The sequence below is a fragment of the Rhynchophorus ferrugineus genome, unplaced genomic scaffold (genome assembly GCF_030347505.1).
Source record: "Rhynchophorus ferrugineus isolate W39M unplaced genomic scaffold, kcgeb_rfMv2 rfM4, whole genome shotgun sequence".
Classification (NCBI taxonomy): domain Eukaryota; kingdom Metazoa; phylum Arthropoda; class Insecta; order Coleoptera; family Curculionidae; genus Rhynchophorus; species Rhynchophorus ferrugineus.
This window is the reverse complement of record NW_027472583.1, coordinates 26,485,662-26,510,185: the sequence shown is the minus strand read 5'-3', so window position 1 is coordinate 26,510,185 and position 24,524 is coordinate 26,485,662. Positions and strand designations below refer to the sequence as shown.

Sequence of the window (24,524 nt, the reverse complement as noted above, 5' to 3'; positions counted from 1 at the left end):
CTCCAATAACGCTATGTAATAGTCGCTGTTGCTGGTCATTCCTTTTTCAAGGTAGTCAATGAAAATTATTCTATGCGCATCTCAAAATACAGTTGCCATAACCTTGCCAGCCGACTGTTGCGTTTTCCTACGCTTTGGAGCAGGTTCATCGTGTGCAGTCCACTCGGATGACTGTCAATTGGACTTCGGAGTGAAATGATGGAGCCATGTTTCATCCATTGTCACATATCGACGCAAAACTTGGGTACAAACTAAACAAAATAATCATAATTCACAAACTAATTATCCGACAGCTGTCAAATTTATACATGCTTCTTTTGAGTGTTAGCGCTAACTAAAAAACATATCGATTTATTTCTAGTAGCTCCATCTATGTATCAGGTCGGGGACCTTTCAATTGACCTGTTAGAGCTAGCTAAGAAAAATTATCCTGATTATCAGTGAATTAAAGTACTAATTGTTTCAGTATCTATTCTGTTCGCCAGATTTAGCTTCTGTATTCACATCTCAAAAATGAATTTGTGAATTACCATTTTCACCAAACGCGGTGGTAATAGCAACCATGGAAACAACAGTCTTCCAATATCTTACGAATTATATAAGACCTATAAATAAATAAATCAATACAAAATCAAAGAAATTATATTATCTTCTTATGAATATCAGTCTTATGGTTCAATGTACTTTTTAAAATTAAAATTAAAGCTTTTTTATCTGTTGCTTAAAAATTATTAGACCATGTTGGTTTGGTAACATAACCAATATTACTCAACTAACATTACAGTTAATAGTTTCATCGGTTCTCATAGGTCTTAAAATAATGAACATTATACTAACCAAATTAATGGGTTTAAAAAATTAGTTTAAGATAACAGCATACTTGTTATAAATTTGGTCTGTTTTTATTATGGTATTGAGTATTTACTCTAGAGGAATGAACGTTTCAATTTTGATCTTTTGCGGCTATATATGAACCAACGTAATGATAACTATCATTTACGATATATATGTATAATCATATCGCTCGAAATAAGTAGTAATCAAAAGGTATAATTTCTTTCCAATACGGCTGACGCCCAATTTCAGAATATTCATGTAAATCTTCACAGATTTTGCAGCACATGGCCATAGGCTTTATTAAATTACGTTTATTTTCTTCAAAACTAGAAAATTATTTTAAAAAATTAAAAAATTCAAGTACTTGTTTTGTACTTCTTTATATGTACATGTGGTGTATATTATTAAGAATATCCAGACTTTGTGGCATCAGTCGTCATGGGTCATAGAATAGAATCATCATCACTAATCCATAGCCGGCACTCGGTGCTCAACGTCGTCAACTCAAGTATCAACGCCTCAACCAATATGCTACTGTTAGTGCCACAGCACTTGGAACGTATAACTACTCCTTCATCTAAAAGGCTCCTCCGATTTGGCCACATTCATTCATCGTTCCAAACAGTTGTAATCTACGCTCCTAAATGTGTTCCTCAACTGTGGAATCATTATCGCGTCTTAAAAGAATGACTTAATTTCTGATACAATCTTAGACAGAAACACAGAAAATTTGCTTTAGGTATCGCATTTGAAAGACCTTAAGCTTACAGATGTCCAACTATAACAATGTCGAAGTCTGCAGAGACAGATTCGCAAGATAAGCATTCGAAGAATACTTTCTTGAACACCTGCACTTGCTTTAAGTGGTTCTCGTTAGGATTTACAATAGCAAGCAAACTGACTTTTGTCAATACTTTGATCTTCTCTTCATTAATTCTGAAGCCATATGGCTCTGCAGTGCGAATTATATCATAAAGACTGCTAGAACCTTAAAATATGTACCAGTGAATATAGCGCTCTTATCAGGGCGCGTCAGATCGGTCAAGGAACTGAACAGAATAGAATAAAATAGATAATGAGATTCAGAAGAACTTTTATCATTAAATTATTTGAATATAACACAATACTTCCAGAGATGAGAATATATTTAAAAAATTATATCGATATATCGTTTTGGATATTTTTTGAAAAATATCAATATATCGATATACAGTGAAAAAAAGTAGTGATAATTTGATAGACCTTTAAAATTAAGTATCAAAATTCACCAAATTAAGTACCAATTTCGGCCAATTTTTTTTTGAAAATATCAATATATCGATATATCGATATTTTTCTGCATCCCTAATCTATAGTAAATATATAATAACTATAGACAATTCATAATAAATCCGTCAATACTAATTCTCAGTTTTAGTATACTATAAAAAATAAGCTTACTTCAAAAAAATATATTTATTATTTTTATATAACGATTAAAACAATAAGCTAAAAAGAAAATAAATTAAATACAGTGTAGTTTGGAATTAACTGAAGACATAAACAAAGAGCCACTCAGTAGTACGACTCGGCACTTTCCTCAGCTTCCTCGGTTTCGACTGACCCGCCATTATCTAAAACAAAACAAAACATAATTACATTACTTTATTATAGTTTTTACGACTACTACATTTATTTTTCCATTAATTTCACGTCATTTACGATTTTATTACGATTAATTTACGATTTATTGAGTATTGAAATGAATAGGTATGACTAAAAAATATCTTTGTATTATATTCATGGCCAACTATTGAAATGGGGCTTGTTGTCGAAATCGATATGTTAATATCGTAGACAAATTCAAATTTCTGGCGTTTACTAGGCTGAGAACGTCTGTTCGGGATATATACCGTATAAACTAGGCGGTAGTCCTGCCCCAGATTTATACGTCAACTAGGTATAATAATGTAAATTAAGTTAGTATTCTCCATGTTTCCATGTCAATGAATAATAGACCGCTACTCTAGAGTCCACAGGTTTTTCCAACGAATTATTTATTACTTAGATATTTTCATCATGTTTTTAATCACGTTTCAGTTAGAGACAGAATGTTTTATTTTTTCACAAGAATAATCTGGTATAATAATGAAAAAGATATTCAATTAAATCAATGCAATTTTCGAAGCACAAGAACAAAATTTGCGTTATCAACCACTTCTTCTCCTATCAAAAATCGTTAACCGCGCAATTTATTTTTAATATGCTGGAATAAACATTTTATTGAGTACCAAATCAGTATTTGGTCATGTTATGAGCGTTTGAATTGTCAAAATAGAGAATAAGTCGCCTCCATATTTTACGAATTACTCTGAAGACTTGATTCAGAATGTTGTTCTACCGCAGGTTTTGATGAGGTTTCTGAACTTAGAAGAGTTTTACAATACATTTATGTTTTGTTTCAGACTCTTAGTCATATTCATGGTTCATTACTTATGTGTCACTGTTAACGTTATACGTAGCTTTTGATGCACCTTGAACAAAATTTTCTCATTTCCCTGCACTAATCGATACAAGCCATTTTTTGATCATTTGTCAGATAATACGATATCCAACAGGAACTTATAGTTTTAATGACCAATTGATCATGCACCTTATCGATGCTTGTCATGGTGGTCGCCCAAGGATGCTACAAGGATGATATCACAAGATTGGGATATATAAAACTTTGTACTTAAAACCTACAAAATCAAGTGGCCAATGAAAACGTTATATTGCGTCTGAAACATTTAATGCTGCCAATACGAAAATATAAATAGTATTGCCTCATATTATATTATTAGTATGCTTTACCATAATCTATTATTGAAAAATATATACTGTAACTGTAAATTATAGTATTTTAAAGGATTTAAAATAGGCGATGTAACTTAAACTCTATCAATTTTATTACTACTGTGATCATAAAATAGTAATATGTAAAAATGGTGGCGTTGTTCATTAGAAATTCCTTCAACCGGGTTAAATTATCAACAACCAATATTATTTTACTCTTTACATCGTTTGCGTAAATCTACTTGTCTCAAAGGCCAGAATTATGAAAGAAAGATTTTTTTTGGATTGATTTATCTTCGCCGAATTTCAACACAAAAACCCGCTCGAACAAATTGTTTTGACTGTACTTCACTAAAAATAATTTCGGAAATTGAATTCAAGGAAATCAAAAAAAATCACCCGTAAATTGAAAATCGATGACAATTGCTTAAAAATCCGCGAAACCCGACCAGCAAAGCGAGAATAAGGCGCCCAGTCCCCACACGCTGTATTCGCCAGAATTGGCCTCCTTAAACAACATTACAATTTTTAAGAAGATTTTGAATAAGCTCAAAAAACGAGTTGCTGGACCCATGGACAATACTTTGAAAAATAAGAATGTACATCATATAACAACAAATCCATTAATTAATTAATTAATTACAACAAAATTAATTCACAATCCTTACAACTTATTTGGATGGACTTAATAATATTAATATTGTCTGACTTTATTAAGTTTTAAATAAAACACAAGTAACAGAATAGACTGAATAGTTATTTTACGTTTTAGCCTCAAACAGTAGCAGGTTCGTGTTCTTAACACATTACAGTCGTTTTTAAAACACTATGTTATTGATCTTAACAGCGAAAAGGACATTTGCATTGTAAAACAGGCCCTACGAACAAAAATGTTAATACCACTTTATTCACAAATTTTAACGCCATAAATGCTATAGACAGGTTGTTAGATAGATTGATGGAATGAGTGTTGTGACATTAACATACTGTACAAGAGCTCTGAGTTAATTTCATGGATGGTCAATAGATGACGCTACTCACGCAATGTTATGTGATATCAGACATTCAGGTCATTATATTAATATCATTATTCACATTATATTTGAAAAAAAAAGACGACTGAATGTTATCGAATGATGCGTGAAGCTTATGGCAACAAGCAAGCTCTATCGATTTCAACATGTAAATACTGATTTCGAGGTTTTTAAAACGGGAATGTTGACATCGAAGACAAAGAGCGTTCTGGACAGCCATAAAAAATGAAGACGATAATTTGAATGCATTAATGATGATCTGTTCAATACGCAAGAACAATATTCAGAATAATTGAGTGTAACGCAGGAAACTATTTCCAATCGCTTGAGGAACATGGAGATAATCCAAAACCTCAGATAATTAAAGCCAAGAGATATTGAAAGACACTTGGCCATGTGTGATTTATTTTTTGAAGTCGGTTCAATTTTTTTGCTAAAAATATTTTATTTTTCTCTTTTTACTGTTAGATATTTAGTCAATAAATTACAATGATTGAAAATATCCGATCCGTTTCAGGCCCTGGAGCTGGAGAACTGGGTTTGGAGAACCAAACGAGAACAAAAAAAGTTGCCGCCCTGTTGGGAATCGAACCCACGTGTGAACTTAACGTTCTAACCATTGCATCACCGAAACAGTTGCCTGCGACGTTTCTACGACTTCTTATATGATATGCCTTGTGCTTAAGCAAACAATGGCTTTTACACTGAACTACTTCCGATTTTTCGTCACATCAGTTTAGCAATAACATTATACACAAATATCTGATTGTTTTAGATAAAAAATATGTGAAAACATTGTGCATGCCTTTGAAATTTGAGGTTTTTCCTCGATTTCCCCCAGCAGATCCTGATTTGGTTCCTATGGAACTACCTCGGAAGTGCACTCTTTCAATTAAAAAAGAAATTTTGAAAATCGGTCCATAATTGACGGAGAAATCGGCGAACATACACTTTAAAAAATATACAACCGAACATAGAACCTCCTCCTTTTTTGAAGTCGGTTAAAAATGATGCCAGTTGAAAATATAGAAAAACCCCAAAAAATATTAATTACTAGATGATTCATGATTGTTTTCCCTTAGGAATTCGATGCCCGGTTAGTGCGCCTTGGCCTGATGCACTCGGCACGTTGAAATATTTATGTATAACATTTGCACACGACTACAAAATAATATTTAATATTTTTAGGTATTATATTAGTCTCGGTCATGTTACGTGTTAAAGACCAGTTTAGTTTTATTTTGTGAAGAGTAGGTATTAAATAAAGTTACCAAAACACAGATTTTACGAAAAAATAAACAAGTGAACATACAATAATGAACGCTACAAACCAAAAATTAATATTAATTATAGTTACTATTATTAGTAATAAAGTTATTCTACGTGCAATATTTAGACCATCAAACATTATTACTAGAATATTGTGCATAATCACAGTGTATTATATTGTGCTAAAACAGTCTTTTATAACTCAGATGATCCAAGGATGAAAATAATAGTTCTTGTTAAACTACGCGTGACTGCGGCCATCTAATATTATCACCGCAAATCCCAATGACCAGAACGAGTATACAGCGAGCATATTTTGCTCCTAAATTATGGAATGGTTTTATAGTTATTTTTTGTGGAAAGCAGCAGCAGTTACTTTCTTCCAAACTGACACGTCTAACATTTCTTCAAGGTAATGATTAATTGAAGTTCACTCAAAATAAAAAATGCTTAATGTTTCTAGCATCCATCCTAATACGTTTTTTCACCTTAAAAAATATTTAATGAGAATAATAGGTATAGTATATATTGATCAGAATATTTTCCATCATTTTCTACTTTTCCAACTTTCCCTCATCTTTGTTTGTTTTTAACCCTTCATCAATGTTTCAGTGATGTTTAGTTATGCTGCATCGATCTGCATGATAAGTACGCTGGAAGCGGCAGAACTTCCCTTCCTACAACGGTGCATATACCGTTGTCATACGAGATGATGACTTTGCGTCTGTTATTTTCTATTACTGGTCTCTTTAAAACTCATTAAGAGTCCAAGTAATCTAAATTTCCAGTCGTTCAATAAGTTTTATAAATAATTATCTTATAATATCACCATAAGATTATAAAAGTACTTTATGAACCTCGGTAACAGCTTTCTTCAAGTTAAAAAAACAAAAACAATAAATGTCGAAAAACTAATTTTGAGCATTCCATGATTAGTATCTGCATAAACCAAATAACTCACTAATAATAAATAGAAAATTGGTAGTTTATACACAGAAATGTCAAAACCCTAGAATACAAGAATTAGGTTGGGTTGTTTACACTGATACTTCGCATGTTCCCCAATAGATATCGCTGATTAAAATACATGCAGCACCTAATAAATTATTATTTAAACTAATTGTTATTTTTTACATTAGTGTATTCTGTATTAAATTTATAAATAATATGTATGAGTTATAATGTTTAAATATGCACTTACATAATCAAACTTAGATTTTTACAGCAACAAATTAGATTTGTTTTTTTCGTAATTTAATTTTGTGTATATGTCATTATTATTATTTTTGTATTGTTTGGGCTCGGCACAGACTTCAAAGTGATCAGTTGGTAGTAATTAAAATAATATTCCTAATAGATAAATAGGTTTAGGTATTGTAGCGACCTTGAGGCATGTCGAATTTTACATAGTGGAATAACGGTCTACAATATACCCAGAAATATAATCCCAGATGTTGAACACGGGCGGGGTGCCAGCAGCGCCAACTAGAACCCGATAACGAATAGCTGGCAACCCCGAGACGTTTATCTGGGATGTTATTGAAGGGTATTTCCATTCATTCATTACTCGACTATCGTTTGGTTTAGACGTGCCACCATCGACTGCCCAAGCCTCGTCAACAAGTATCACCCTTGCCAGCCTTTTTTTTATCATTTATATTTTTACATTTTTATATTACTTCAATAAATAACGGTCACATAATGTAAACACCTGTTTCATTTCGATTTACCTCACTTCACCCAGCCATATCAATTTACCCTAAAGTATAAAATAAATAGGTATTAAGCTAAAGTGTGTGTATACAGTAGAATATAAAATACGTGTGGTAGATGGGTTAAATAAGGTTTTTGTTTATTTTTATTTAGTTATTACAAGGTTTATTATGTACATATTTTATTTAAAACGTTTTTTTCTTGTGTGTTAAAGTTTTGTTTAAGTTTGATTATTTTTTACTTTGTGGGAGTTCCTTATTTATTTTTTGAAGTCGGTTCAATTTTTTGTTAGAAATATTTCATTTTTCTCTTTTTAGTTTTAGATATTGACTCAATAAATTGCGCAGTTATTTTATTAAATATTACAATGGGTAGGCCAAGTAAAGAAACACTTCTATGACTTCTCATATGATTCAGTTAGTGCTTAAAAAGCTAACTTAATAACTTTTTCACCTAACGACTTCCGATTTTCGACTTCTCATATGATACAGTCACATCAGTTCAGCAATAACATTATACAAAAATATCTGATTATTTTAGATAAATAAAAATGTGAAAATTTTGTAGGTGCCTTTAAAATTTGAGGGTTTCCCTCGATTTACTCGGATTCCACAATCAGATCCTGATTTGGTTCCAGTGGACCTCACATGTGCACTCTTTCCAATAAAAAAAGAATTTTGAAAATCGGCCCACAATTCACAGAGAAATCGGCGAACATACATTAAAAAAACCATATACAGCCAAACATAGAACCTCCTCATTTCTTGAAGTCGGTTAAAAAATGTTAAAGTCATTCTAACACAAAAATCTAAATTATTTAATTGAGTTTCCGAATGATTTGATTGATTCAATCACATCGCAACATTTAATCAGTTATTTCAACATATACCAAATGCATAACTAAAGCACAGGTTACAACTGTTTCATTATTGAATGTTATCATTTTTACGATACGTATCCTTAGGCAACATTTTCCAGAACTGTTATCTTTAAATCCATTGTAATATTTTAAGAGATTATCAAAAAATTATAACAAAAAGACTAAATTCTATTCAAAATTAAATATGAACACAACACGTCTACGTCACGGTCGTTCATTTGTTATTTATATAGCGGAAAATCAACACAACTAATACAAAAATAAAGAAATATCTAAGGATATTTACTTGCTATCGAAAAGCGTTGACGCAAATTTGCTCAGTTATGTTCAGTCAAGCAATGATTGTTGTTTAAACAAAACGATTATTTCAAAAAACCATCGATTTATAAGAGAAACTCGCAGAATACGCACAGTCAACATAACATTGATAATATTTTGACCTTACTCCTTAACCTATTTTATTATAACATGAACATCTAGCATTCTATAAATAAAAAATTATTATTGGAAGATCACAAATCCAGATTTACAATCAATGATGAATACTTCTGTGGGTATATTCGGACAATCATTTAAATGTATTTAAAAATCAAACTACTAACACCATTGGGGGTTGTACTTTTAGGGCTTAATTCAAAAAAATGTAGTGATTTAAGTTATCGAGTACTATTCAAAAGCTTAACGAAAAATACACTTGATAAAAAACATATATTTCTTTAAATTTTTGAATGTTTTTTATCTACTTTACACATGATATACATAACAAGTATCACTAATGATACTTGATATTGAAACAGATTACAACAGATATATTATACAATATAAAGGCTTCATGCTCATAACGCTAATGATGCAAAACTCTGTGGAACTTTAAATAGATCCTACAATTAAAATAAAAGAAAATTTGTTAGTTAAAAACAGTTATGGTGATTTTTCGCGAAAAGAAATATAGGCAAATATGTATTTTTTTCTGAACAAAGTCCGAAGTTATATCGTAGATGCACCCAAATACTGTTGGAATGACTACTTACACTGAGATATTCAGTAAATCGTCAAGATCAACACAATCCCAAAGAGACATATGTAGACTCCACACTCATAATATTACCAATTTAATGTTACTCTTGGATAACATTCGAATAAGACATAAAACCATAAAACCAACGTTAAAAATAAAACCATTTCACTTTATAGTGCAATGGAGAAAATTTATTAGTATAACAGAAAAATAAAATTAATACATTATTTCTATAGAGAACTAAAAAGGTTCAATAGGTTCTTCTAACATAAATTTAACTTTAAGTTATTCTAAAAGCAAATTGTAGATTAGTCGGCAACAATTAATGACAAGGTTTTTCTTAAATTGATGATATTAACGAAGTACCCTTTCTCTTACCGGCATAAATTCTCGTCCAATTATATTATGTTCCTATCAATGGCAAATACCTGACTTTTTATAAATCTAAGTTCTTATAAAAATGCCCATGGGTCAAAAGTCAAAGAATGTTTCTGTTTTCTAACGTGGAATAAGAATAATGCCAAAAATCATCTAAATAGAGACCCTTCACTACACTTACTAAAATATCCTTCAAAATAATTCACAGTTCTTATATATAAATTGTACATTTTACAAATACACTTATAATAATATTAATGAAATTTAATAATAAAATTAAAAAACGGGCCTACCTTCGACAGATCCATCTTCTGCTTTAGCACCCTCTGAAGATTCTTCGCCATAGTTTCCAAATTCTAGGCCACTATCATCGAAGAAATCATATTCGCTTTCGGCTTTCTTCTTACCTTGTTTCTTGTCATCGCTAAATGATATTAATGATTTAATGTGTTGTTATTTTAATTTATGCATTTTATTAAAAATCAGTTTAGATTACGTCTATATTTTAAAAAATAAATATTTAAAAATAAAAAAGTTAATGGCCCATGGGGGGATCGAACCCGCGACCTTCGCGTTATTAGCACGACGCTCTAACCAACTGAGCTAATGGGCCGTTGGATGGTTTTTAGCAACCTCTTATATAAACTGAATTATTAATTATAATACGTAAACACCTAGAATATCAGAAGATTAAAGTGAACCAAACCATACGAACTTATATAAAGTGTATACCTGTAGTGTAAACTATAGCTTAAGTTATTATAATTTTATAATTGAGGAATACCTATTGATGTATTTATCTCGCTCTCGGCTTGCTTGTGAATTAATCCAATTACAAATGAGATGTAGTAATAAATTAATTTATAATTAAGATTGTACTAAGCATATCTAATAAAGATGTTACCAAAAAAATTATAATACGTACGATTCAAATTCCTTAAGGACACTGTATAATTTCTGGCTTTCTTCTCCTTTACCTCCTTTACCTCCTTTTCCGCCGCCGGCTAAATGAAATCCAATAATTAAAAAAACATTCAACACATCCATTATCTCTTACCTTGTGCGTGAGATTCCTGGATAGCTTTTTCCACTTCATCTTCAATGTAGGCCTTATTCTCTTGTCCGTATTCGGCATGTTTTTCGTATCCGTACTTATCTCCGTCTTTCTTATGGAAACTATCATAATGTTTGTAACCGTCCTGGCCTTTGTCGTTCATTTTTTTCGAATAACCATGAACATCTCCGTCGTCTTTTTCTGCATCCCCATATACATATAGAAAAGCATCTTTAACTCCTGCAAAATAAAAATATTTAATATTTATACAATAACATAACTCAAATTGAAATATTTATTTATTCAAATATGTAATCTTATATATGTATTGATATAGAAATAATAAAGTTATTCTACTGAACCTATTGGAATTTTAATTTAAACAGTGAAAAGTATACATTAATAGTACAATGTTATACTTTTATAAATATGAGCAATGAAACAATAAAATAAATAGCTAATAAATTTTAACATCGCAGACTATTTATAATTTATTATTTATTCAGGATAATATAATACTAATAATAATACAACATAATACTCAAAGAGTCAGCCAAAAACATAAGTTGCAAAAGCCTTTTAAAATTTGAGATATAGATGGTGGAAGTAATAAAAACTTAATATGATTGATGCGTAGATCAATCGGATACATCAATTTACCTAATTATTGTGTATTAATTACTAAAACACAAGGATATATTTATAAAGAACAAAGAAATATTATAATATTATAATATAGAACAAGGAAATTCACGTGATCCCTTGTACTGCTTTTATTGATATGTTTCGTATTTAGCTAAAATGTGTCGTATGATGTTAAATTTATATATATTCTTTCAATATGGCACGCCGGAAATTGGAGCATGTATAAAGAGTAAAGAGATTATGGTGAATGGTGTATTTTAATGTATATTATGAAAGGGTCATATGCAGAACGATATATGAAATGAACAACTTAACCGTACGGTCATATCTCGCAGAGACCATGATCGTCCAATGTAACCGCACTAGACTTATTCTTGCGGGATTTTCTGATGTCGAAAGCCAAGAAGAAACCTAAGCCATCGCTCAAACACAGCCTAGATCCTGCTGTGGTCATTGGAAGTTAGACCACTGAGATCCTTGAGCCACAGCGGCATGTTATATTCCATACATGATGCCATTTATAAGCATTTCAAATAAAAAGTTACTTCACACAAAAGTTCTTTCATTCTATATTAACATGTACCCGCTATAATTGAAAAAACCCATACATAATTGTATTGATATACAGATTTCTCCATATATAACCAATCGTATATATTATTATCTAAACTAAATATAATTACCCGCTCATAATTATATTAATTAATTGCTAGTTACCGAAGTTGTGTTTTAAATGAATAACAAAAAGTCCGAAACAAAAATAGTTATAAGGTTAAAACAAAAAATGAGAACGTGGAAAAAGATATATTAAATGTGCAAAAGAAAAATATAAACATAACTAACTAAGAAAACCCAAATTATGCCTCTATACCTGTAATAGGGACAAATAAACACACTACCACTTGTGAATGAGGAATTCTTTATTGAGTATGGATTAAACAACTTGAAGGAGATTCTAAGGAAAAAGGCTCATTTAAAAAATGAAAATACAAAATTTGATTTAAATACGATAAATGTGTGTCTGATATCAGAAACGCATTTTATCAAGAAATCATTTATTAGAGACTAAGTTGGTTTTGTAGCGATCCAATCATCGATCCATTTGTGCGTTTTTTTACTATTTCAAAACTGCCTGTCAATCAAGCCATGCTACATCGATTTAAATAAGTGGCTATCCTGCGGGTGCGTCAGAACTTCCTTTTCTAGCTGCAACAGTGTATTCTTTACAAGTCTTGCCATATGTGGGTGAGCGTTGTAATGCGAGAGGATGGTTTTGCGTCTGTTGTTGATCTGTAGTAACAGTTTCACTCGGTCTTAGGAGCTCGTAATAGATTGCACCTTGATGATTTCGCCGTATGCACAGCAAGCATTTATGGTAATGAATATTTGATTTGGTGACAATGTTAATGGCTCTCTTAGACTAATCCAGAATTTTATATCTTAGAATTTTATCAAGAAATCCTTTATTATATATATGAAAAGGAAAGAATGAAAATTCCATTTGTCACTCTAAATTAAGTTAAAAAAAATATTAGTGCAAAAAGTCTCGTGGTTTAGACCTTATTACCGGGAAAATATTAAAGAAACTTCCAAGCACTAAATTAAGATCATCAACCTAATAAATGCTACATTCAGACTGCAATATGTACAACAACTGTGGAAGGTAGCTGAAGTAATTATAATCGCTAAACCAGCAAAACCACTTCATGAAACCTAAGTCCAGATTATTTCAAAAATTTCCATTGAAAAGGATTAAATCACCAATTTGATTTCAGGAAACAACATTGCACTCTTGGCCAGGTTCACAGAATCACCGATGTCATAAAAAAATCACTAGAAGCAAATAAAATATGTTCTGCAATATTTTTAGATATTACTCAAGTTTTCGATAAAGTTTGACATGAGGGTTTAAAGCATAAGATTAAAATGTTTCTCCTTGACCAACAGTCAAAAGTTTTACCGTCATATATACCCGATATTTCGGAGTCAAACAAGAAGATACCTACTCTAACTTGACGAAAATATAGACAGGTGTGCTACAGGGAAGTGTATTGGGACCAGTCCTTTATATGTTGTACACTTGAAACTTGCCTACATTCAATGAAAATATTGTCGCTATTGTACATTTGCAGATGATTGGCATTGAAGATAACAACACTAAAATACTCAAAAAGTTACAAACTATTGCCCAAATACTGCAAATACCCAATAAATCACTGCATATTGATTGATTGCCAACAAAAAGCCAATATATATAAATCAACAAGGAGTTCAGTATGGAAATACAGGTAAATATCTTGGAATGATATTTGATGTTAAACTCAGGTGACGCCACATGTTAAGAAAAAATGTGAAGAACTCAAGGTGATGTACAAGAAAATGTACTGATTATTCGGTAAATAGACATCCCTATCACTATATAATAAGCTTTTACTTGACCAACAAGTCTTGAAGTCAGTATGAACTTATAGTGTTCAACTCTGTTGTACCAGCCAAAACAATAGAAATATTATTTGAAGATTCCAAAACAAGGTACTGCGAGATATTGTTGATGCGTCATAGTACATTCATAATGTACTATGATTATGTAAAAATTGTCGTGATGTTAATCAAGACCCAAAGACATAAAGACAGGCTCCATTAACACGTCAATATTGAGGTTCCCCAGTTCCTAGATAATAATGGCTTAGTCAGAGGATTAATGAAAGTAAAACAATTTAAGTTATAAGTAAAACTCAGTGCACATTAAAAACAGTGACGTAGAATAAATACTTTGTAATTTTAAAATCGTAGAAAAAATTAGCCGGCTTGGATAGTACTGTTGCGATAGCCCGATAGTGAGTTCGAATGGGTCATAAATTTATATTTGTGATTATTTAAAATTTGTGATTGTCCTAGGTAAGAGTGTGAAATCCGACAAGGAAAATGAACCCAGTCACGCCAGTAACCAGGCTGGGTAAGATCGGATGTCTTCTGGGATGATTTCTGAAGTTGGTCACTCGCCAGTCGGTAGGCTTAATGCTGAGGACCGTGGTTCGGAGCTCACGTTAAACTGTAGGTCCAGTCCAGATAAACCCCTAGTTGGTAAAAGAAGACTTTAAAATATAATTTAAAAAATCCGTAGAAAATTAGTAAAAAAACAAATAGATTATTAGCGTTAATTTATTAACTTGCCATAATAAATAATAATTTAAAAAATATTCGTATTAGCAACAAATCCAAATCAAGAGAGAATTTATCAAATAAACAAAAAGATAATTATAATTATTTTTGATTTTTTCATTTCAGACAGTCTACAAACAACTGTGATGCGACGACGTATCGTTCAGTGCATAATTGATAAGCGGAGGGTGAACGATGGCACGTATCAGATAAAGTTTTTCACGTTAAAACAACAAGCCACGTACAGTAAAAAGAAAACAAGCATTTTTTCGATTATTCATACGTTTGAGAGACGGGTGTTATCTGAAACGTGCGAGATAAGCATGCTTTCTAAGTGGCCTTAACCCTTTTCTCCATTCACGAAGTTGCGACATCCATATCGCACTACTCGAAATACAATTAAATGTAATAATATATTTATTTAAAAATTCCCATGTTCGATCTATCGAACATCAAAATACCTCTGTGAAATCGGTCTGTTAAATAAACAATCAATATATTGTCTTCAAATGTCAAATATCAATTAAAGAGATTGGCTTTTTTACGAATAGAAATTACTGCTTAAACGACAAAAAAAGCATATTTACATCGAATTATTACCGGTCATGAAAAATAGATCTAATGCGTTTTTCAATAAGCACAAGTCAGTGTTAAAATGGAATGAAATAAACTTTTAACGTGGCCTATATATGCCATTACGTTTAATACAACGCATATAATAATGTTCAAATGTCCGCATAGTCTCTATCTAGTCTATATCTATTATAGTCACATAAGTATATAGACAATATACCAGATGCTTAGCGACGCACAATCTATATAAGCAAGGTCATGCTGAGCAAAGTGTCACCAAAACGTGAAAGGTACCGTCAAATTAAATTTAAACACTTTCTGACATTTGACGATCCAATGGATTCAAGTTTAGATACATTTTACTCGGTACCATCATACCAAGTAAGTAAGAGAGCATATTCACATATATCTAACTGTCCAGTTCTTTAGTCGAATATTATTTTCAGCCCACGTGCAAAAACTAATCGAAAAAGGTCCTATATATTTTCAACATAAAACTGTACTCTATCGAAAATAACAATGAACTCGCATGCCCACGATGCATATTGTGTTGCCTATTGCAGTTTGTAAATTCGTTTTAATACCAGATAATATTTTTCTTCTCATTTTATTCTAGTTAAAAAGAGATGCATGCTATCTGATGCGTTCGAACATGTAAGCGAATAATCCTATGAAATTTGTCTTCTCAAATGTACGCAAAGTTCAATTTAATACATTAGTAATAATAAAATGTTATAAACCGGAAAACGTTTACTTGTTTTGATAAATTTAAAGTCGCCGATTATTATTTGTAATTATATTGTTGGATTCACAGAAAAGAAAGCGTCTAATACAAAGTAGCTGGCGATTCAAGATCACCTTGATGTTAGCTCTATTCGAGATGAAGTTTATGAAATGTATAAAAACAGTGAATAGTTTTCATTGGATAGTTAATATAAGAAATATCTATAGAATACTTAGTTGTAGTCTTTAAGGGGCGTAAGTCATCCCTTCATACACTATAGGGTTTAAATAGTTTAAAGATAAACCATGAAAAGGTGTAATGGGACTCCAAAAGATTGCGTTTAAAAGAATACAGTTTTTAAAAAGATATAATAAAATTAAGGAAGATTTTTGTCTTGTGTAACTTACTTTTTTAGAAATAAATCCTCCTCTTCACTGCATATTCAATCAAATCGAATTGTTATGGAATGTGGCAAAGGATCACTACAATAAACATGCAGGTTACAACGATATACAAGCAAGATCTATTTGGATATGTGGAAAGAAGGATTGTCTACAATAATACTTTTCGGTTTGAATGAACTACATCAGACACACAGAAGAAGAATTGACAAATGGTGGAATTGGAAACTAGTGTTATATTGGAAATGAACAGCTTAGCTATTGATTAGAATAGTGGCTCAGAAACTGACAGTGAGTGAATAAGACTTTTTGGATGTGGGATTATGATTAAATGCTGTCATTTACCAAGGAGTTCAGGGTGATGAGAATGGAAACAACTAAATGTTATAAAAGTATATAATTAATATAAGATGTGATATGGTAAATGCATAAGGAGAATGCAGTGTTTAAATCTAATTTTATCAAAAATATATTATACACAGATAGTAACAGAAGAAACTGAAGACATATACAGTGATATCAGAATACAGCAATGGAGAAAACAAAAAATAATATAAAAAGATATATATGTTCTCAGATTAAAGTAAAATACATACTACTAGAATATACAGTTAAGTACAATTAGGAAAAATATAATAATAACCTTTAAAAATGCTAAATTAAGCATTCAGGGCAGTTTTTACCATCGGCAGTACTTAAGTAAATATGTGAAAATTCACGAAAAAAGGAAGTCCTTTCCGGTCAGATTTACTGGAAAAAATAATATAGAATCGAACTGTAGATTCCGAAATGCAAAAATTATTAAAAAGTGAAACTAAATAATGGCGGAGTGTCATCCAAACAATAATTTATACAATTCAATTTTCTACCTAAACAAAACTTGGCTTTTCGTCGTAATAAACTATTTGAAAGAACTAATGGAAATTTACTGAAATGTTTAGAATCATAACAAATTTTGATGCAGTTATATATAATTAGTCCAGTTATGTTGGAGTGGAGTTATCTTGATAAAATAAAATTGAGATAAAATTCAAAATTAAACAATTAAATTAGATGATAATATAAGAAATAATGTTTTAAATTAAATGAAGAAGGCAACATATCTTTCGATATTACTTGATTGTACTTCAAATGTAAACAACCAAGAACACATTTCCATAAGGATTGCAAAGGCGACAGCTAAATGTTTGGTGGGATTGGAAAGAAACCATCGATATAACCGATTAAACATTTTTAAAAAGCTTGAATTGATCAAGAGGAAAGTAAATACTCATAAAAATATAGTAAAGATAAAAGTAAAACTCAACACATTTTTTGTTTAATAACTCAACAAAAATTAAGAGATATTGGCCGAGAAGTTTTGATCCAGTTACCAGATGATCGTACAGTCCAGACCTTGCACTACCTAACTACTATTTGTGCCGATCTCTGCAACCGATATTTACCCTTAATGGTTCTAATTAGTCTCACAGAATCCAGTAGGTAAGAAATATTTATTATGATTTTTGTTATATAAATGACATGTAGAAAATCGCTTAAGTAAATGATCTGCTCTAAATCGTTATAAAATTGCCTTCAAAAGAGGCTTGTGAAAATAATTTAGTTCAGCTTTTCACACAGAAAGTTCTACAGCAACTGAATTATCATTTTAATAATTGATTAAAGTAAATGAATATTATATGAATAAATTCGATTAAAAATAACTATCAGAACATCATAATGAAGACAATTTTGGTTATGTACTGTAATTTGAGACGGTTGCTTATAGTTCTTAAATGTTTCTATAGACCTAAATGACTATATACTTCCAACCTGACAGCTCCATTCGACACACTGCTCGAGCAATAGTCAGCGATTCCAGAGTTCAATCTTCCACTAGTCAAAAACAAACAACTTAAACGAACTTATTTAAATTAAATCTAAACCTGTAAAATGTTGACCTGTCCACCACATCTCAATTTATTTAGTTTGTTGCTTGGTTTGCTTTATTAAAGGCTGCATGATATAATTGACATTGATCATTTTATATACGTTGTGAACAAAATAAATCAACATAAGCTCCCTTTGACATCATTGAAATAATATATTATGCTAACGTAACGTAATACTAGCCAGTAAACTAAATACGTACTTTATCACTGTATATATTTTATATCACGCGATTGTTAACGGACTTGACTATGAATGCGAAGAAGTGGCGGGATGGTTCTGTTACGACTGAATGTCTAGGCATAGACAGTTTGATTTTTATGTTCAAATAGATTCAGTAGAAGTTTTCTCATGTTATTTTGTATCGCCGTTCAACAAGTCGCCTCTTCTTTCCTTAAAAAAAGTTTTATTATTTTAAACCCTTTCACATTTTATAATTGATATATCATGGTTTTAAAAATCTAAGTAAATTATTTTAAAAATATTTATCACTACTATACAAATATACATATATATATATATATATATATATATATATATATATATATATATATATATATATGTGTGTTACATTATACGGCTATGGACTACACTGTGGTTTGAGTATTCCAAGTATTTTGAATGGTGTTACATGGGAATGGGAAAGTGATATATTTAAAAATAGATAGATGATTTCTACCCGTTTTTACCCTCAGTGCCCCTTTGTATCACCATTCAACCAGTCGCCTCTTTTTTCCTTTAAATAAAATAATATTTTCAAGTAAATTAATATTTTTTAAATTAAATCCGTTTCTTATTTAATAACTAATGTAGTCGGTAGGATTCCGGTAAGATCATCAGAACAGCCTCTCTTTTGAATTTATTCAATTAACCGGATTCAAATTAATTATCAAGAAAAGAGGACAGGTTGACGTATTGGAAATCGTTTCGCAGTTATTCGAAGCATTCCTCGATGTAGTTAAGTGGAGTTCAGGAAAAAGTATCGCAGCTGAAGCTGTAAGGTCACAAATGGTGGATTGAAGGTGCTCAACGACCACTACCCATAAACTATTCCAAGTAGGAAACATTCAAGCTTTGAAAATCACCGCTACCATCCCTGCTGAAAAAATCCACCACGTTCTGCGCACTTGAATTTTTAAGATGTAAAAGTTATCAAGATTCTGAAAAATATTTATGTTTGCTTTCAAATATTCCACAGCTATATAAATATTATTTAGTATTGTTTACGTAGATTCGATTATTCAAAAAATACGACCGATTTTATATATTCCTTGAAGTTAGTAGCTGTAGGATGATATAGTCGGTAGGATTCCGGTAAGATCATCAGAACAGCCTCTCTTTTGAATTCATTCAATTAACCGGAATCAAATTAATTATCAAGAAAAGAGGACAGGTTGACGTACTGACAATCGTCCCGCAGTTATTCGAAGCATTCCTCGATGTAGTTAAGTGGAGTTCAGGAAAAAGTATTGTAGTTGAAGCTGTAAGGTCACAAATGGTGGATTAAAGGTGCTCAATGACCACTACCCATAAACTATTTCAAGTAAGAAACATTCAAGCTTTGAAAATCACCGCTACCATCTCTGCTGAAATAATCCACCACGTTCTGCGCAAGTGATTTTTTAAGTAAAAGTCATCAAGATTCTGAAAAATATTTATTTTTGCTTTCAAATATTCCACAGCTATACTAATATTATTTAGTATTGTTTATGCAGATTCGATTATTCAAAAAATACGACCGATTTTATGTATTCCTTGAATTTAGTAAATAAATATATGAAAACGAAAACGATGTTGAGAATACATGTTGATACAAACCGTAAGTATATAGCCGCAGTTTAGAATTCTCGTAATACAAATGAAAACGAATAATAAAAATACTCTTAAGTAACAGGATTGAATAAGAAATGCAATGTTAATCAATCTTGTGATATAATACACAAAATATCTGAAAATTACGTGAAGAATTTGTCCCCCCTAATCAATACTGTACAAAAAATAAAATATTTTTAACAAAAATATTGAACCGACTTCAAAAAAATAAATAAGGAACTCACTAAAAATTAAAAAATAATCAAACTGAGATTTTTAGCAGAAAAAACATCTTTAAATAAAATATGTAAATAATAATCGTTGTAATAAAAATATTTTAACCTTAACTTATTTAACCTACCCGTATTTGAAGTCGGTGCCGAACCCAAAGAGTGATACTATTTTAAATTTGGTTGGTAATTTAATTTTTTGTACATGTCATAATATTAAATTATCATTTTTGAGTTATTTGAGCTCGGCACCGAATTCAATGTGATCAGTTCATAGTAATTAAAATAATATTGTAATTAGATAAATATATTTAGTTAGGTATTAAGCTAAATTGTGTGTATATAGTAGAATATAAAATACGTGTAGTGGATAAGTTACATAAGGTTTTTGTTTAGTTTAATTTAATTATTACAACGATTATGGACATATTTTATTTTAAAATGTATTTTGTGTGTTCTAAATCTAAGTTTGATTATATTTTTAAGTTTTAGTGATTTCCTTATTTATTTTTTTAAATTGATTCAATTTGTTTGTTAAAAATATTTTATTTTTCTCTTTTTAATGTTAGATATTTACTCAATAAATTACGCAGTTATTTTATTTAATATTAAAATGGGTAAGCCAAGTAAAGACGCAGCCCGTATGAGGAAAACTAGAAATAAATGAACAATGATTCAGGCCCCGGAGTCCGTTACCTAACCAGTTGAATTGATAAATGTCCTAACTAAACAACAAAAAATTATCATCCCCGCTGGGAATCGAACCTGCCACCTCCGTTTGAGAGCTAGACGTGTTAACCATTACGAAGCAGTTGTCGACAATATTTCTATGAGATCTTATATACTATAGTTAGTGGTTAGAAAACAAACTGAATGGCATTTGCACTGAACGACTTCCGATTTGCCATCATATCAGCTCAGCAATAATATTGTACACAAATATCTGATTATTTGAGATAAAAAGTATGTGAAAACTTTGAACGTGCTTTTGAAATTTGAGTTTCTCTCGATTTCCCCCCTTCTCCCAACATATCCTGATTTGGTTGCAATAGAACCATCTCGGAAGAGCACTCTTTCAAATAAAAAAAGAATTTTGAAAATCGGCCCACGATTGACGGAGAAATCGTTCAGAGAAAACATTCATAAATCCTTGTTGGTTTTAAGAGTGAATATTTAAAAAACAGCCGAAAACGTTATTTTATTGTGTCCCCTACTTTTCACAACGTCTGCAGGCTCAGAGAACCAATGCATAACATATAATATTGTTACCTGGTTTAATTAAATCAGATATATGACTGGGTGCCGCCCTGGCTTCCCTCACAGTACTCTCCACTATAGCGGTGTCATCAAGATCCTCCAACATTAATTGATCTTTGGCTGGTTTGGCACTGACGCCAACAGCCAGCAAGAAAGTGCAAACGACCAATTTAAGCATCGTTTTAGGTGCAATCGACAATTGTTGGAAACTGGAACGAAACAGCAAAATCAACAGGAAACCCTTTCAACGTCGATGTCGAAATTACACAAACTCACTGATCAAGCGGGACCAAAAGCTCACACCTTCAAAAACGCAACTCAACGCGCTGTTTATTACGGACTACGACAACCAAATGCCTATGGGCTCTTATAAATCGGTTTTTTGTTAATTGTTTTTGATTTTTGGAAAGGGAAAATTGGGAATTTCATGCGGTTTGGAACCAGTTAGATAATCACCCGTTTAAAATTAACCAATTTGTACTGAAGAAATAGTTAAAAATGTAGAACAAACGGCAACAGAGGAAAAGACGGAACGCTACGGTGTCGTAAGATAGATTTTTGTCATTTAAGAAGAAACAAAAAGTCAATTTACCTTTAATGTTGTTATTATCGGTCAATGAATTTAAAATTTCGCCTAGTTTTAATAACAAACCATGAAGGACTTTCGAACAGAAATTAAAATAACGCAATATATTCGATGCTCGTTTAAATTCAATCACAATTCAGAGGAAAAACGATCATATTTAATAATAACAGAGCATTATATCATATTACTACCTAAACTCGCCTAAATTAAACACAATATTCTGTTTCAAGTTAACTCACCTTTAATTTATGGAAAACAGATGATATACACTTTTTGATATCACAAATTTGACACATTTGACATATTTCAAAACAAATAAGTATAAATATATCCTTTTAAACAATTACCTTTTATGAATATAGAAAATTATTTTAAAATATTTAGTTTTTAAATTATTTGTACTAAACCTATATGTACTTTTCATCCATAAGGACAGTTAAAATGATAACGGTTACCATAGCAACGTAACTATGACAAATTATAAGTCAACTTAAATCTCTAAAATACATATAAATATTTTTGTATTAAAACTCTGTATTGTATAAATATTTAAAGTCAATTCATTACTTTTTGAATTTTGTGAACACAAACATGCAAAACTAGATTTTTATATAATAAAAATAATAGGTTAAAATCTGTTTTTTGTGTTTATCATAGAGAATAATATACTCTATGATGTTTACATGGTTACGTTATGAATACGTCGATAAAGGAGTAACTAAGAAATTCACTTGTAATAAATAATATCATATAGTTATTAACTTAAGATAGTTAAGGTAATGTCAAAACAACCAAAACATTTACAAACTCGACTTTCTCTAAAAGCTAAAGTTATCGAAATCTATTAACCTAATTGTATAGAGAGAAATAAATACGATCTAGACAATTGAATGTTATAAATACCGCCTCATTGCGTCATTTAAATGCAGAAGAAAAGCAACTTTCTTTCATTAACTATTATCAAATAACTTTGTAACAGTTTCAATCTGTTCCACGTTTAACCGCACAATTGTGTTCAGGTCTAATAAACTACTATGTTTATTTAAATTTATCGCCATTAAAACAGTTATAATGAATTTTATATATAAATAAAACACGATTCACTGGCTCATCGCGAGGTCACTAAAGCTAATCTTATGATTAATGAATTTATTAATTTGGCATAGTTACTCTTCGTTCGATGTAAACGCCTACTAAAAACGTATTTTAAGCAAATCATACCCAAAACACGTTAACATATGATTATGATAATCTCGGCTGTTAAATCTCTATGTTCACAAAACTCAGAAAGCAGTTGGCAACTCAAGAAATAGAAGCAAAAGACTAGAAAAATGTAGATTGCATTTTAACAGAAGATCGTTTTTTTTAAGATAAAAACAATTTGAACACACAATATAATTTAAAATTATCTAAGCTCAACACCCATGAAAGGAAACTGTTCTGAAGGATTTGAAGAATTAAAAATAATTCCACCTCGCAAATTACCTAAACGGTTGGACTGATCTCGATAAAAAATGTTGTAGGTGTTAATGTGTATTCGAAAATGGTTTAGATTCGGACCTGGTAGATGGCTCTGGGATAGGATTCCAGTTTTATTTCAGTAAACATTTTTCGATCATAAAAACATACCACAACAAAATCACTAATTTGTTGCTATCAAGAGTATTTGTTTTATTGTCAAAATTCATCATTCCATCCAAACAAAAAGTTAATATTCGGTATGTGTATATACTTTCATGGTACTCTAATATAACCGACACGACCTCATATATACCATAACAGAAAACCAACCATACAGCAATGTACGTTAAATACTGATATTAAGTAATAAGTAATTTAGATAACAATATTCATATACAAGGGAATATCTGTTATGTTTTTAAAGCTCTAATACGCACACTTAGATAAGGTATTGCGCACTATATAAATATATTCGCGTTCTGTCATCGTGACTAATATTTTGATTTTTATGCAATATCTTAATATCTGCATGATCTTCATAAAGTGCAAACAATATAAGTTTTGAAATGTCTAAAAATGGAAGTACACTTTTTTAGCGGTCTGCCACCACAGCCATATATTAACTCTTGTCACATGGATTTGATCGAATTTCTAATACCGTCAGAGTATCACAAGATAACATATATTCCTTTCATCTTCCAAGATATTAAGCTTAAGATATTTCAATGGATCCAATTTTCAATGACT

At 30.9% G+C, this 24,524-nt stretch overlaps 2 protein-coding genes, 1 long non-coding RNA gene and 1 other non-coding gene across 4 annotated transcripts; 1 reads left to right on the top strand and 3 right to left on the bottom strand.

The window, feature by feature from the left end:
• Positions 1-2,277: 2,277 nt before the first annotated feature.
• Positions 2,278-22,624, bottom strand: LOC143194750 (uncharacterized). The gene is made up of 6 exons (XM_076401426.1): positions 22,556-22,624; positions 21,743-21,939; positions 11,001-11,237; positions 10,869-10,947; positions 10,237-10,367; positions 2,278-2,450 (listed from the first exon to the last, which is right to left on the bottom strand). Exons 2-6 carry the CDS (start codon positions 21,906-21,908, stop codon positions 2,392-2,394), a joined length of 672 nt encoding a protein of 223 aa, XP_076257541.1. The 5' UTR covers positions 21,909-21,939; positions 22,556-22,624; the 3' UTR covers positions 2,278-2,391.
• Positions 5,886-7,662, bottom strand: LOC143194759 (uncharacterized). The gene is made up of 2 exons (XR_013005378.1): positions 6,696-7,662; positions 5,886-6,425 (listed from the first exon to the last, which is right to left on the bottom strand). It is a non-coding gene; the product is annotated as an uncharacterized LOC143194759 (long non-coding RNA).
• On the bottom strand, positions 10,483-10,556 carry TRNAI-AAU (transfer RNA isoleucine (anticodon AAU)). Its single transcript has one exon. It is a non-coding gene; the product is annotated as a tRNA-Ile (tRNA).
• Positions 14,485-15,285, top strand: LOC143194756 (uncharacterized). Its single transcript, XM_076401435.1, has 2 exons — positions 14,485-14,726; positions 14,931-15,285. The coding sequence occupies exons 1-2, from the start codon at positions 14,609-14,611 to the stop codon at positions 15,146-15,148; spliced, it is 336 nt and encodes a 111-aa protein (XP_076257550.1). The 5' UTR covers positions 14,485-14,608; the 3' UTR covers positions 15,149-15,285.
• Positions 22,625-24,524: the final 1,900 nt, after the last annotated feature.